General features: G+C 40.8%; 1 protein-coding gene across 5 annotated transcripts; it reads left to right on the top strand.

Moving 5' to 3' along the window:
* Nucleotides 1-1,648: 1,648 nt before the first annotated feature.
* On the top strand, nucleotides 1,649-14,861 carry LOC144236227 (uncharacterized). Of its 5 annotated transcripts, none has more exons than XM_077769857.1 (8): nucleotides 1,649-1,759; nucleotides 1,979-2,093; nucleotides 4,992-5,153; nucleotides 5,282-5,374; nucleotides 8,534-8,699; nucleotides 9,383-9,471; nucleotides 13,322-13,429; nucleotides 13,872-14,861. In XM_077769857.1, exons 5-8 carry the CDS (start codon nucleotides 8,673-8,675, stop codon nucleotides 14,077-14,079), a joined length of 432 nt encoding a protein of 143 aa, XP_077625983.1. In that variant the 5' UTR covers nucleotides 1,649-1,759; nucleotides 1,979-2,093; nucleotides 4,992-5,153; nucleotides 5,282-5,374; nucleotides 8,534-8,672; the 3' UTR covers nucleotides 14,080-14,861. The 5 variants fall into 5 exon arrangements, 2 of the variants coding, with proteins under 2 accessions (XP_077625983.1, XP_077625973.1); XM_077769847.1 differs by having other exon boundaries at nucleotides 1,976-2,093; XR_013336453.1 differs by lacking the exons at nucleotides 8,534-8,699; nucleotides 9,383-9,471 and having other exon boundaries at nucleotides 1,976-2,093.
* Nucleotides 14,862-15,512: the final 651 nt, after the last annotated feature.

Below are 15,512 nucleotides of genomic sequence, written 5' to 3'. Positions count from 1 at the left end.
GAATAAGCTAAAAATGTCTGGAATCAAAACAAGGGTTTTAATTTAATGAGTTACTATTTTTCCTCATCACCTCAACTGTTGTGAAGACGCTCCAGACGACGTCTAGACTTTTTCAAAGACCCTTTACACTCACACCCTCATCAAAACTCTGTGGCACTGTTTCAACTTCTCTTTCTTTTTCTTTTCTATTTTTTTTCTTCATTATCATCCATTTGCTCTTCAGGAGCCTTTTTGGACTGTTTTTCCCCCTTTTTTCTTCCTTTTTGTCCCCTCCCTATGAAATGCTAACACTGAAGACAGACTGTCTTCATATATACAGGTCCGTTAGGGGCCCACAAACCATTACAGTACTTAAGATTCTTTCACCCTCCAAGACCCGATTTTGCTGCCTTGGGGCAATTCTGTGACTCTTTGAGAATGCATGCCCTGCAATACTTAAGAACTTGCTGCCTTTTTAAAATTCCCCAAACTAAATACCCGTTATGAGTATTAATTTCGCTTTACTCTGTATATAAGTTTTTTAAATCTAACCTTTCCCCCCGTCCTATTTTTGTTTGTAAAATGAGACTGACATTGAGGAAAGCGTTGAGCAACCCAAATTAATCAAAGTGTGTGTGTAGATACTGTTAGTAAATTGCAAAACAGCTTTAACCAAAATATGAATAAATGGATCCAGGGTAGCTTTCGAAATGTTGATAAAACAAAGCATGTATCATATAGACCGGACAGATGTGCCGAGTTTGAACAATTAAAACTAAAAGGAAAGTATTCTTCTAAAAAAATATCATGCAGAACTTGGTTTTAGTTGGAATCTTGGATTAACAGGCAATGGTTACACACTTTTCATTTTCTGTCCTTGATGCCTTGTAAGTGATACTTGCGAGGCTAAGGATTGCAAAATTATGGCTATGAAGTCATGCAAATTATACATGGCATTTGATTCAACACAGCCTAGAGGGCATATAAAGTGCAAACGTTAACAAATCTAAAATCTCAACGAGAAGATCGTCCCCAGTGGAGACACTAATGAGTGAAGCAAAGCTGTGAAAGTTTGGTCTTGAGCCTAAACCTACCGGGGGGGGGGGGGGGCATCTCTGGCCGGGAGGGGACTCGGTGGCTTCCCCGCGCCCCTCCACAACCTACATCACTTCTATGCCCTGAGCACACAGAAACCCATAGTTTATCTGCCACCACAAAATATAGTGAAGTATTTTCAGAGTTCAACGCCGTTCGGTGAAGTCCAAAGTAAGGGCAAACCAGGGGAGAAACTGACCAGGGAGCAAGAAGGCGGACACAAACCGCGAGAGGAGACTGCGGCCGCCGACGCCCGGGAGCGGCTGGGGGGGGCCCCGGGGGGGGGGAGACTTGGAGAAGACAGAGAGAAAGATACTCTTAATGAAGGAAAAACCCCGAGACCTGCGGGTCAGTTCAGGTGAGGGGGGAGAAACTGCTTCACATCACTGGCGACACGAGCGGGTCGGGGGACAAACAGGCGGCCTGGGCCGCGCGTCAGCCGCGCAAACGCCAGGGGTGCCGCGGAGCCCCCGGAGGGCCGCTGTGGGGCCGCGNGGGGGAGGGGCGGTGGTTGGGTTGGGGGATGGGGCCTTGGCGTTGAGGGGGTGCCTTGGGGATGGGGCCTGCAGTTGAAGTGTCCAGCTTGCCCAGATCAGATCCTACTTAGTGAGGATGTCACCTGGTGAGGCAGCAAGACTGTGCAAGGTTAAGGAGCTCCAGTGGGTGCGACCTTAGCAGAATCAAGGTTATTTCTCAGGGTGGGTGAGGGATGAGCAGGTCCTTAGCTCACAGGCCTCTACCCATGGGGTGTAGTGTACAACCATGGTCAAGGGTGCTTCAGTATGCCCACCCCGGCCCCTGCACCGAGCCAGGGGCTGGAGGTCAGGATGGGGGTCAGCAGGGGCGCACTGGCAAGGTGAAGTTGGGAGGACATTACATTCTTTTCCTTCGTGGTCCCCAGCAGGAGGCAGGGATGTCAGGCCTTAGGACTTCCCTACTCGCAGTATCTGGAAGCTCAGAGGTCTAGACAGCTGCCTCTGGATTCTAGGAACTTCTGCATCAGCATCTACCTGCCCAGGGTAAGGAACTACCCTCCCCTTGGTAACCAACTATATTTAGAACAGGTATGGTCCAGCCCTGCCACTTCTGAGCTTTGTCACTTTGAGTAAAGCACTAGACCTCTGGAGCCTCAGTGTCTTTACTTAGAAAAGGAAGGCAGCAATTTTCAGTTGTATGGTTTTGGTGAGAATTACATGAAATAATTTTAGTGTATAGCTCTGTAACTGAATTCAAATGCAAACTCATGTAACTACTCAGTGGTTTTCTAGTCCCAGTTTCTAGTCTCGGGGAGGCCTTCTAGTCCCTGGAAGTCTGGGGTGTGAAGAGTGAGTGATTGCCACAGAAAAAGCTAGAAGCAGGTGAGGAGGATAGAAGATTCTGGAAAAGAGAGCCTTGGCAATTACACCACCCAACACTGGGCCACAATACCTGGGTTCTTTCCACACTCTCAGAGATTCCCGTCATTCACTGCTTGGCATTTTGTCTAAGACGCTGTTTTACGAACTGCAGCTTTGTGGGGTGCGAAGTCAGCTTCCAGAGCAGCATTATTATTCTTTCTATTGAGACTTTATTTTTTTCGGGTAAGTTTCAAGTTCACAGCAAAATTGAGTGGAGAGTGAAAGATATCCCATATGGGCTCTCCCGCAGTGCATGGGTAGCGTCTGCTGTCATCACAGGGCCCACCAGAGTGGCATATTTGTTACAACGGACGGACGATCACCAGAAGCTTACCTTACTGTACACAAAATGGTTACGTATGGTAGACATGATGGCTACGTTATGGTTCATTCTCAGTGGCGTACATTCTACGGGTTTGGACCAATAAGGACACGTACTCATCAGTATGGTATAATGCAGGCTACTTTCACTGCTCTAAAATCCTCTGTTCTCCAGAATTATTGTTTCCATAAATACAAAAACTCTGAGATTTAATTAGCAGAGTCCATAGAAGATAATAACATTGTTTTATGAATATCTTGTTTCAAATACAAATATATAAAACATATAAAAGGTATTTCTTTGGCGTATCATCAAAGAAGTTTGAAAATCACTAGAATAAGGCTGATCACATTGTCTCAAAATATCCCTTTAAGAGGCACCCAGGGGAGGCATAAGACTTGGGGTTGCATTCAGTCATGGACTCGGTCGACAAGTATTAATTAAGCGATTGATTTTCCCTTTACCATGCCCTAGTCTAAAAACCCTGGGGATAAAATACTGAACATGAGAGATAGTCTCTAAGCCCTCAGAGCTTACATTCTAAATGAAGATGGAGAGCATAAATAAGTAAATGTATTATATGTTTTATATTTTGTATATTAATAAAGGAAGAGAGTCAGAGTCCAATAAGATAGGGGCAGGGCTAATTAAAATATATTATGCCATTTTTAAAAAGTAGTTGAAAATGCTCATTAAATTTCAGGCCTATCTCCTGAAATGAGAATATAGGAAAAAATGAAAAAGTGCTCAAGCGGCTTAAGTTAGGACAAGTATCAGATACTGAATTTAAAGTATAGAAGGTAGTGTTGTCCAAGATACTAATACTGTGTACTGGGTAAAGGCATTGTAAATTCATCATGTTGGACAGTTTAGCTGGGAATAGTAAATGACATCACATGGAATGTGCATTTTCTGGATCTTTCATGTCAGTAAATATCCAAAATCAATGATAAAACCAAAAAACTAGGGAGCTGTGCCTCAGCAACTCTTCTGAATCTGGTTTTCAATATTACCTAATAATTAATTCTTGCAATTAGGTTGATTATACCAACTAAGGTGTCATTGTAAACAGACTAGGCACTCAATAAAGATATATTGAGAGACTGCAGAAGGTCAGGTATCAAGATAAAAAGTAAAATGATTCAGTTTACTTTTTACCTATATCTTAAACTAACAGCAAAACATTGAGTTTGACACTACATTTTTGTAAATGCTTATAGGCCAGTTAGAAGAACATGAACCCACACAATGAAACCAGGTTTATAAATATTTATTACTATTCATAATAATAGAAACTAACAATTCTATATCTATCCATTGTTCAATGACCTTCATGTAACTATAAAAGACACTCTACTGTTCACAGTTTTTAAATATGAGAGCAATTTATAATAGGCGTGCAAAGTGCCATTATTCCCAAACACACGTTCCAGCAGTAACGATCCTCTAAAAGGATAGGTTAGGATGTGACACTGTTTTTTATCATATACTCTTCCTAACATAACCAAAACACAGAAACGGTCTTTTCCACTACATTTTCAGACATGCTTGGCTTTTTCACTGACTCATACAAGCCACAGTGGAAAAGGAATGAAATGGGATTTGTCTCATTTCTGCACGTGGCTTATCCTGCAGCATTTTATTTAACTTTACTTCTACAGCCTTTAACTTGTCACTCAGTGCAGGACCTTTGTCTTGACGTTAGTAGCCATGGTACCAAGTCTACTCCTCAAAGAGGACATTGCTGGGTTAGTCTTCGTTCTCCACCCACCGATCTCAGACAAAGCAAAACACTGACATAAAATCCCGATTTCTGCTCTGCCGATGACTACTGGTATTGAACTTGTAAGGGATGCAGATCGGTCCCCGTAAAGTGGGAATGTTACACTAGATGACCTTCGAGATTTCTTTTCGAAATCTATTTTGTTTTCTTTCTTAAGCTTTTGCCGTCTGTCTCTCTCTTGCCTTCCCTTTCTCTCTGTGTCTGTGTCTGTCTCTTTCTCTCTCTCTTTCACCACAGTCTATATATGTGGCTTTATCAGGCTCAAATACATTTTGAGTAGTTGTTGGAGATTCTGAGTATATACAAGAATAAAAGTTTTCTGCAAACTTTAAAGGGCAGGTACCTGAAATGTCATTCACTAATGTGTATGCCAGCCCCCCCCCCACATCTGCATTTTCCCTTTCTGCTGTTTCAGTTACCAGAGGTCAGCCGAGGTGCAGAGCCCACGACCCTCCTTCTGATGAGTCTCTGGAAGGTCGGTAGTAGCCCAGCTCTATGTCACCGTGCCTGCGACCCTCACTCACCTCCTATCATGTCATCAGGCAGGCACTTCTCACCTCACCTCCTCACAAGTAGGGTGAGTCCAGCAAGATATTTGGGAGGGAGGCCACATCCCCATAACTTGTATTACTGTTGTTAATTGTTCACTAGTTATTGTTGTTCATCTCTCAATGTGCCTGGCTTATAAATTAAACTTTATCATAGGTATGAACGTATAGGGAAAACTGGTACTTACAGACTTCAGTACTACCTGCAGCTTCAGACATCCTCTGGGGGCTTGGGACATACCCCCTCCAGGTAACGGGGGAGGGCCTACTGTTACAAAGGTTCATTTATCATCCAATCTTAATAGTTACTTGTGCTTTCAAAATTCTATTTTCTTCAAGAAGTCGGTGGTTCTAACGTATAAAAATACAGACAAGGAGAATATGTTTTAGTGGTGGAAATAATGGAGGAGATAAAATTATAATTGATAAAAATCACAACAGATTTAGAAAAGAGACAAAATAAACTCTGCTTTAAGACAGTTGGCACAATGATTTCGACTGATGATTTGGCTCAGAAAAACTGGATTAAACTCAGGTTTTTTGTAATTGAATAAAGGATAATGTTTAAATAGTTGGTGCCAAAAAATGAAATTAAATATTCATCAGATGACAAACCGTGGTAAATTCTCTAAATAGTTCCAAACGATTTAAAGGACCTAGAATACCAGCATGGTTACAGAATATTTTATATCAGGTCTGTGCAAAATGTGCCATTAAATTGTCTACTCATCAACAAGAAGCACATCGTTTTTTAACCCATTCAATGCCTGTCTTTTAACAACTAAGTGTTCCTCTTGTTGTTAAACTCTGTAGTATCTTTAACTGACTCATCTGCTACATGTATCATATTTATCCTTTGATCCTCATTATTATTAATAGTAGAATATTGTGCAAGGACTTTTAAAGCACTTTTTTTAAATAGTTTATTGTCAAGTTGGTTTCCATATAGCACCCAGTGCTCATCCCCACAAGTGCCCTCCTCCATGCCCATCTCCCCCCCTCCCCTCCCCCATCAGCCCTCAGTTTGTTCTCAGCATTCAAGAGTCTCTCATGGTTTGTCTCCCTCCCTCTCCCCAACTATTTTTCCCTTTCTTCTCACCANGAGTCCTCTGAGTTGCTCATTTTAGCCACTCTGACTGGCGTGAGGTGGTATCTCAGTGTGGTTTTGATTTCTATTTCCCTGATGAGGAGGGATGCTGAGCATCATTTCATGAAAGCACGTTTTCTTAAAAGTTTCACATTATCTGTGTTTAAAGAGGGAGGAAGTGACTCTGAAAATATGTCTCTTAGGAAGACTGAAACTTAATGATTTACTTTAAAAACAGCATGAATTTATTCTTCTTTCCAATCATTAGCGAGGGACCCCAAGCTCCGAGCATTATTCTTTCTCAACAAGCCACAGTACTGAGTTCTTTCCGCTTAAGTGCTTTAAAATTATCACTGCGGAGTGCCTGAGTGGCTCAGTCGGTTAAGCATCCAACACCGGCTCAGGTCATGATCTCACAGTTCATGAGTTCCAGCCCCGAGTCAGGCTCTGTGCTGACAGCTCGGAGCCTGGAGTCTGTTTCCGATTCTGTGTCTCCCTCTCTGTGCCCCTCCCCCATTCACACTCTGTTCTCTCTCTCAAATAAATAAACAAAAAATGTTAATTAAAAATAAAATTATAATTCCAGTGGCATATGCTAAATGTATAGGACAACTGTTACCTACTTGGTACACTCAAATCCAAGCCTATTTCTACTTTCTGGTCCTAACTTGAAGACAATGACAGTACATGGCAATTCAGTCACCAGCCCAGGCGTGTTCTATTTATACTAAACTCCTTTACTCTGTATGTAATGTATACATACAGTCACCACAGGGAGTCTAGATTCCTACGTAGCAATGTCACATACCATTTACCCAGCTGGCATAGTCTGAGCGCCAACTTCCAGATCTGGTCTTTAAGAACTGGGTGTGTTGTGACTTTGTGACAGCTAACAAATTCAGTCCGTCAGTCAGTCAGGCAGTCAGTCTTGTCAAACATTGGTTTTCTTTTATTTCATTGAATTACCCAGTGATTCCACTTAATGGAATGAGTCATTGAGTTAGGAGTCTATCATGGAAAAGAATCGCTACATCTGTAATTTTCCTTCAGTTTAGTTGTATGTTTTATTTCCATTTATCCATTCTTGTGCCCCATTATCTAAATGTAAGCTTTCAAAGATGAATATGTTGCAGATACTGCAGGATTCATTCCTTAATTGATCTGGGATGTCTGCCAATCTCCTTTGGAATGCTTGCCTTTTATCTTTATAAGATTGGCTTATATCCACTGAACTGTCATACTTGGACCCCTCCTCTCTTGCCATTTCTCGATCAAGAAATTGGCAGGTCTTCAGTGCCCCTTTCCTTGAGTGAGAATTGTATTTCAATCAAGAAAATATTTTCTTATATTTATGCCCCTTGGAATTCCATATTATACATTTGTTCTTTTCATTTGGGCCCATTTTGAATTTATTCATGACAATCTTTAAAAATTGTGCATTTAATCCTTATTCATGACCAGATTCTTTTTTTCTAGCCAACTAATTTAATGCTTCTGATGTGTAAATTTTCTACATTCAAGGAGTTGCTCTTGAGGGGTTGAGATCAAGGCCATCTTTTGTGTTCTAGAATCTCAGTTATCTTTCTGACTTCTCTCTCTACGTTTTTTCTACTAGAGCAAATAACGCTGCACTGTGGAAAAGAAATAAGTATCAAAAGTGTTGCACAAAATCGCTGATACAGTCTATTTTTTTAAAAAATGATTATTTATTTATTTTGAGAGAGAGAGCATGAGCAGGGCAGAGGCCGAGACAGAGGGAGAGTGAGAATCCCAAGCAGGTTCCCCATGGTCAGTGCAGAGCGCAATGTGAGGCTCAAACTCACGAACTGTGAGATCATAACCTGAGCCAAAGCCAAGAGAGACACCCTCAACCAACTGAGCTCCCCAGGTGCCCCAATACAGTTTACTTTTAATAATCTGACTTGTGATAGAAATAAATCACAGCATTAGACACTAGCCCTAACTTTTCTCTTACATTTTTTTTTCTTTTAAGGGCACAAGCAATTTGTTTCCTGATTAAAGATAGGAAGTGTCCCTCATTTGAAATTTTTAAACATCTACCAAAGTGAGGCTGTTTTGACAAAGTATGGACAATATTTGCCTGTCTCATCGACATAATCTTACAAATACATTTTCTGATTATTTCCGATTAACTAATTAAAGAATCCTGGAGTGACCCTAAGGTTTCATATAATGTGGCATCTTTGCAAGGTCATGACATGTGTTTCACGATTATAGTTTTTATGGCTGAGCATAGGCTGCTATCAAAGCTATGAAAAGTCAGCACCAACTCAAGCTGTTTGCTGACCATTTGTGTTTTAGAGTTGGCCGGACTGAAACTGCAGACCTCTCAGGAAGCTTGGAAGGAAGCAGCAGCCTTGGGGACTGGGACAATCAATAAGACGCGATCTCAGAATGGGCTGCACAAAGTGAAACACAATAAAAACTGAATATAGAAAGGATGTGGGACACGATGCCAAAGCAGCAGGTCATTTCAAGGGAACAAAGGCAAAAAAATATTGTCCAGTTTATAGTTCCTTAAGTATCTTGGCTTTCAAATCTGCTTGGGCGCCACACGCAAAGCAGAAACACTAATGTGCATACTGATGAAGCTGCAGCAACAGTGGAGTGTCTGCGCAGAGCCAGTGCCCTAATGATTAGGAAGATGAAAGCGTGGGAGTGAGAGATCTGTGGCAGGGATGAAGGGTGCAGAGAGACTCAGAGATAATCTGTAAGCACTTGAAGCCCTGTTATACGTAAGAGTAAATAAACCCCGCCTCCTCTGTAAATCATGGGAGGGGATTGGTTAGGAGGTACATTCCGACTATTACCCTGTTTAAAAAGCACAAAAAACCTAAATTGACTTGTTTAACCAGAGACTGAATTGTACCTGAAGAAAGAAGTTGTTGTTGTGTTTTGTTTTGTTTTAATTGCTAAAAGCATTATCATGGGGACTGGGTAAACAGGAGCATTAAAAATGAACTTATTTCACTAAGGAGAAGTTTGGAAGTGCCTTGAAAGCCTTTTCCCAACTCTAGGATATTGTACTTTTATAGTTAGCTCTGCCCCAACAGTATTTCGTTTTTGGACAACAGCCCTATCATATTCAGCACAGCTGGGGATTTTTACTACTTCTATTTCAGGTCCTTTTCAAATGTTCTTTGTTATTAGCAGTGTTGTCTAGACCGCCACAAAGCACACCAGCATTCTGAATACAGCCCGAAGGCATCCGCAGGACAGTCTTCTACTGAGAATAAAAAGTATGCAAATTAATTATCTTCATCTGACTGACATCTTGAATAGTGCGATGACCACACGTATATTTTTCCCTAATGCATTAAAGTTGATGTCATTGTTTTTCTGGTGCATTACTAATTTTACCAAGCCTGGAAAGTTGTTGAATTCCCTTTTGAAGCCAAACAGAACTGCAGAAAATATGAAACCATTAAGGCCAATAAAATCTGGTATAACTTATTTTTCATGTTGTTTTGAAAATACTTGTTCAGCAACTTAAGGCACTAGAATAAAACTGAGGGGCAGTCTCTGAACAGCCAAACTAGGTGTTTCAGAGATCATTCTAGAAAGTCTGTCAGAAGACCTTGGGCCTTAAGTCAGAGCTGGTTTGGTCTTTGTGCATAATTTTAGTCAGGTAAAATATGAGGCTTCTCTATTAAGTAGCAAACTGGAGGCCGGACCGTCAAGAATAATAATGTGGCACAATTGAGAGTAAGAGAGGGCTTTAAAAATGTGTACGGGAAGAGCCTGAACTGCAGTACGGGGTCTGTGGTTATTTACTCTACTGGTAAATACCCCCAATACGTCTCTTTGGAGCTCATAGATATCAAAGGGATGTTCCATTAATTGAAACATATAATAATGGTACTAAATTACTATAAATACATTTGAATTCCATTGACTGTATTTTGTTTGTATGCTAAAGTTTTACCTTGTCAACATAATGGAGATTTACTTTTAAGGATTAGATACCACAGGTGCCGGGGGGACTCAGTATGTTGAGCATCTGACCCGATTTCGGCTCAAGTCATGATCCCAGGGTCATGGGATGGAGCCCTGCTCTGGACTCCATGCTGGGCATGGAGCCTACTTGGGATTCTCCTATCTCTCTCTGTCTCTCTCTAGTCTCTCTCTCTCAAAAAAAAAAATCAGATATTAGTATTGTGACATGTATGTATTTGCATACAAGTTAACTCCAATTTAAACCAAAGCAATAGTTGGTTAGCATTTGTACAAACAAATTTTGTCAGAAATCAGCATTGCAGAATTTAAATACTTAGTGCTCACACATCTTTGTCTAAATACACACACGAGGATTTTGCTAATTTGTATAAACAATACTAGAAATGAATTTTCATTTGGAAATGAATATGATCTTATTGGCAGGAAAGGTTGGTGAGACTCCCTTCTGAAATGAGTGAGGTGTAAGAACTGAGCAAGTCGGCGGGTGAATGTCTTTGGTGCAGAGCACAGTCCTGACCAGACCGCACTGGACCTACACTCTCCCGCTGCACAGGTCCCTTGTCTCCTGAACGAGTCACAAGGCCAGCGAGTCCTACTTCCAGGACGCCACCGTGTTGACCTCAGAGCACGTCTGTCCATACAACATGGAATTATCTGTATTAAAATCATACTCAACCTTAGATTTTTAGTGGAGTATCTAAGCAGACTTGCTCTGAGGTCTGCTTGTATGACCTCATACAAGTGGAGTATCTTTAGTGGAGTATCTAAGCAGAACTAGACTGTCCCCAGAGAAGCTGTAAGAACTGGCTATTAGTTTTGTACTTGTTCCTAATAACATTTATCTGTGTGGCATTCTGTTGAAATATAGAAACTGGGGTGGGAAAGGGGCGCGTGGATGACTCAGTCGATTGAGCATCCAACTCTGGCTCATGGTCATGATCTCTTAGGTCATGAGTTGGAGCCCCATGTTGGGCTCTGTGCTGAGAGCTCAGAGCCTGGAGCCTGTTTCGGATTCTGTGTCTCCCTCTCTCTCTGACTCTCCCCTGCTCACGCTGTCTCTATCTCTCTCTCAAAAATAAATAAAACATTAAAAATTTAAAAAAAGAAACTGGGTGGGAAAGTTATAGGGAGGAAGAACATTTAGCTTTCATCTACTTTAACCTATTATATTGGGTAAAAATGGGTCATATTTACCCAATAAGCCCACCATTTGCTTCTTGGCCATAATAGGTCAGTTTACAAAACAAACATATGTGATAGAATTGTGTAACCACACTGTATGATAGAAGGCAAATGATATTGTGAATAAATAAAATTCTATTACCTAAAATTTACATTATGACCATCACAAATTTTTATAATACTGGATAAACATGGAATTATCTGTATTAAAATCATACTCAACCTTAGATTTTTAGTAATTTAGAGTTCTGCCAAGCAAAGATAAGACACTACAAAGAAACCCTACAAAGAATATTAAATAACTATAAGAATGTCCTTAAAGCACACAGTTTATAACATATTCTATTAAAAATGTTCTATAATCAAACAATTTTCAGAAATGCTACATAACTTGCCAGTCTGAGACAATCACAATATACATCAATATATTATAGGCTCTGAGAAAGTTGTAGCAAAAAGTATCCGGTTTAAGTTTGCTTAATCCAGCATTTCCCCAGCATATAATAATGAATTACAAGGAAATCCAACTTGGACTCACCTTTAAATTCAATTCTGTGATCAATATTTGAGGACGGACACTGATAAACTAAACTTGATATTTAACAAGACTACCAGAAAGGTGACGGAGGTGAAAACACTGAGTCCCTAAAACAGAAGACATTGGAGAATACTTGTAAAAATAAGTTTCTGCATAAAATTGTCCTGGGTAGGAAAGACAAAACTACTTGGCATACTTGGCAAACAGTATGCCACATACCAGGAATTCTAAGATGCATTTCATTTTCTCATTTAAACAGCTCTACAATCTGGATAAGCCCTTGGCTTCTCTCAAACACTTCTGGCCAAGGGCAATCGTAATACGGTTGACGTCACTTGTCGCTTGTGGTAAAAGTAAGAACATCCAAGCATCACACCGTATGGGATGGTCTTCATGGGCAGAAGAACAATTCAAAGACAGTAGTGGAGCAGGATGTAACCACATGCTACATTATCAACCTTCTCGATGACTCAGAAAATAACATTATATGGAAAAACACAGTTACATCTTTCTCAACCAAAAAATTATTCAGGAGAGTTAGATGCTGAATTGCAACAAGCTTCAGGGATACTTAAACTGACGTACTTTTATTTATGCACAGAAGTAATTTTTAAAATTATGTATGAATAAGTTATGTATGAAAATTATGCATGAAAGCGTTCTTTGAATAAGCATAACATTTCTAAAGATAACAAAGCATTGATTAGTTTAATTAGTAGTTTAATTGACAGCTTTTTTTTTCTTTCTCAAGGGGACACAAAATAAAGGCACATCTTAAGACTCTATCTTAGCTATGTTTAATTATGTTAATTCTCCAGTGGATGCTAGAACTTTAAAATACCCGTCTTGCCATCAAATTTCTCAAAAGAATTCAATAATGTTTTACTAAATAACTTTTACTTTCAGATAGACCTGTGATCAGACTGACCATTTTTAGCAACTCATAGAGAACTGATCAAATTGAAAGATGTCTATACAATGGCTACAATGGCAATACTTTGCATAAATTACTTACAGCCCAGTAGATTTTCCCCCAATGTGCTGGCTGACACATGATAGGGATAATGGTGGAAACAATAAAGGTGACCAAAAAGTGTGTCAAAGATTTCCTGCCACATGAATCTGCAATTATTTGATAAGCTTTTGGCTGTAAATCTGATGCATGTGTTTCCTTTCTAAAATCTGCAATGAGACTTTTGTCTACACCAAAGCATTAAGTGACCGGAGCTGCTTCCAGATTTTTCTTTTTGTCATTCTTCCTCATCGTCTTGACTGCCAGTTGTGTTACACTTCGGTAGATTTGAAATGCGATAGTAGGAAAGCTATGATCTCAAAAATACATATAGTCTATTTTATTTATTGTACTTATATTCCTCTTTTATAAATCAGCAACTTTAACCTTTTCCTTTCAGTGAGGAGTTATTAAAAATGAAAACCCCACCGTATATTCAGGGAGTTACGCCTCAGTGCAGTAGGACTATAAAATCCATCTTCATCTCTAGGAAATGTAATGAATTAATGTAAGTGCCGTCATAATCTAGTGTTTCGCCCTCCCCACTTCTCTAATAAAAATGCACAGGTAACACTGAGCAACTCAGGCTTGCTCTAAAGAAAATAGGGATTTAAACAGCCGAGCCTCCTCAGGCTGTCGTTGAATTATGGAGGAGGAAAGGCATTTAGGCTGCAAAACATGAGCATTCAAATGTTCATCTCTGTGGAGATGCTACCGTGTTCATGAGCAGTGTCTGAATTAGGTTAATCTCAGCAGGAAGAATATGATGGATTTGTAAAATATTAAGTTATCCTGATTTTTTCACTTTTTCTGGCAGTTTTTTTCCCCACTAACATCAAGTGGCTGATCTTTAGTCTTTATGATTAAAAGTGGGATGAGGTATCATCATAGAGACGCAGATGTCCTTGTCCTCCAAAATTCACATCACCTCACCATTTTGTCTTTGTTAGGTCATTCCTGTGGATGCATCTACCCAACAAACGTTTAAGGGGAGACGCTTGGCTTCGATTCGCTGCTGCCTTCTCACTGCACACAGGACTTTGCCAGATTGACGCGCCAGTAATTCCATTTGGAAACAATGAGTTGTCCAGATTTTCTGCTGACATTGGCAAACAGTGCCTTGCAGGGCACATTTTAAAAAGCGGGGCTGGAATTTGAGGTTGAACTGTTGACAGACCTGAGGGAAGGGAACTCTGCAGGGTGAAAGAAAGAGGGAGATTTCTGGAGACAAATGACGTAACAACTGCAGAGATCAAGTCCTCTTTCCATTAGAAAAGCTTTAGGAGACGTGCACACGTAGGTTAAGTGATGAGACACAATGGCTAAATGGCACAACAAAGTCGGATATATATGACGTACACCTTGGGGGGATGGTGCGTCATAATAGGACCCGGGAGTGTTTCAGAGACAACACGGATGACTGCACGTGAAGCCGTGTGCTATACCATTGGTATGAAAAGGTAGAGCATCGTTTATGGAAAAAAGCCCAGGAAGGGGGCAGATGGAGGAGAGTCAGAGGATGATCTCAGCCTGCTAACCCAAAGAATACTTAGCTCATCTGTGGACGGGGAAAATAGCATTATATTACAGGGTGATTGTATTGGTGCCTGTCACATGGAAGATGCCATAAAAGTAAAGACTACCATTTTTGTAGTAAAAGAAGTTAAACAGTCCAAACAATATTAGGGTGGAAAGCAGAGCACTCTTTTGGGGGGGGGGTCACATAAAGGCATTTGGTGTATGCTTACTTCCGGGGAAAAGAGATTGGAAGATATAAAGGAGAAAATGTAAGAGGTAAATTGGATGGATTGCAGGGCCCAAGGAATTAAATATCTGTTTGTTAAGTCATCCAACCAGGATTTATAGAATATCTGCTATGTGCCCGGCATTGTTCTAGCTGTTAGGGATATGACAATAAACTAAACACTCCAAGACCAGCAGTCACCTGTAGTTGGTCCTGGTAAATACCTACCAAGTTAGAATAAGAGCTAAGAGTAGAAAACAAGGCACGGGGTTGGTGAGAAGTGTCAAGAGTTTATGATGGTCGGGGGTGGGGGGTGGGACTGTTGACATTTTAGACAAATTAGCCAAGAAAGGTTTTTCTGGGAAAGTGACTTTTTAAGTAAAAAGCTGAAGGAAGTGAGACAGCAAAGCAGGCCCATATCTGAAGGAAGCATGTTCCACAGAGGAACCAGCAGCTGCAAACACCCTGTGGCAGAACGCCCCGCCATGCCATGTCCCCAGAACTTGTAAGCGGGCCAGTGGGCTGGAGCAGAAGGAGTAAGTGGGGAGTCTGTGCACAAGGAGTGGCCTTGGGGGCAGATCGTTGAAGGGCTTTGAGGGGGGCATCACACGGACCTTGGCTTTTCCTCTGTGAGATAAGAAGTCTTTGGGTTTTGAGCACCGACATGCTCTGACTTACATTTTAACAAGTGCATTCTGGCTGCTGAAGTCAGAATGGCTGAGAAAAGGGAGGCAGGTGTGAGAGGAAGGAGGTCAGTGAGGACGCTTTGAATCTCACAGGTGACAATCAGTGGTGAGTGCTGGAGCTGGGGGTGGTCGGCAGTGTACAGATTATAAATATATTTTTA

Source organism: Crocuta crocuta, unplaced genomic scaffold (genome assembly GCF_008692635.1).
Source record: "Crocuta crocuta isolate KB4526 unplaced genomic scaffold, BGI_CrCroc_1.0 scaffold80, whole genome shotgun sequence".
Lineage (NCBI taxonomy): Eukaryota > Metazoa > Chordata > Mammalia > Carnivora > Hyaenidae > Crocuta > Crocuta crocuta.
Note: the sequence above shows the minus strand (reverse complement) of the source record. Positions and strands in the feature narration are given on the sequence as shown.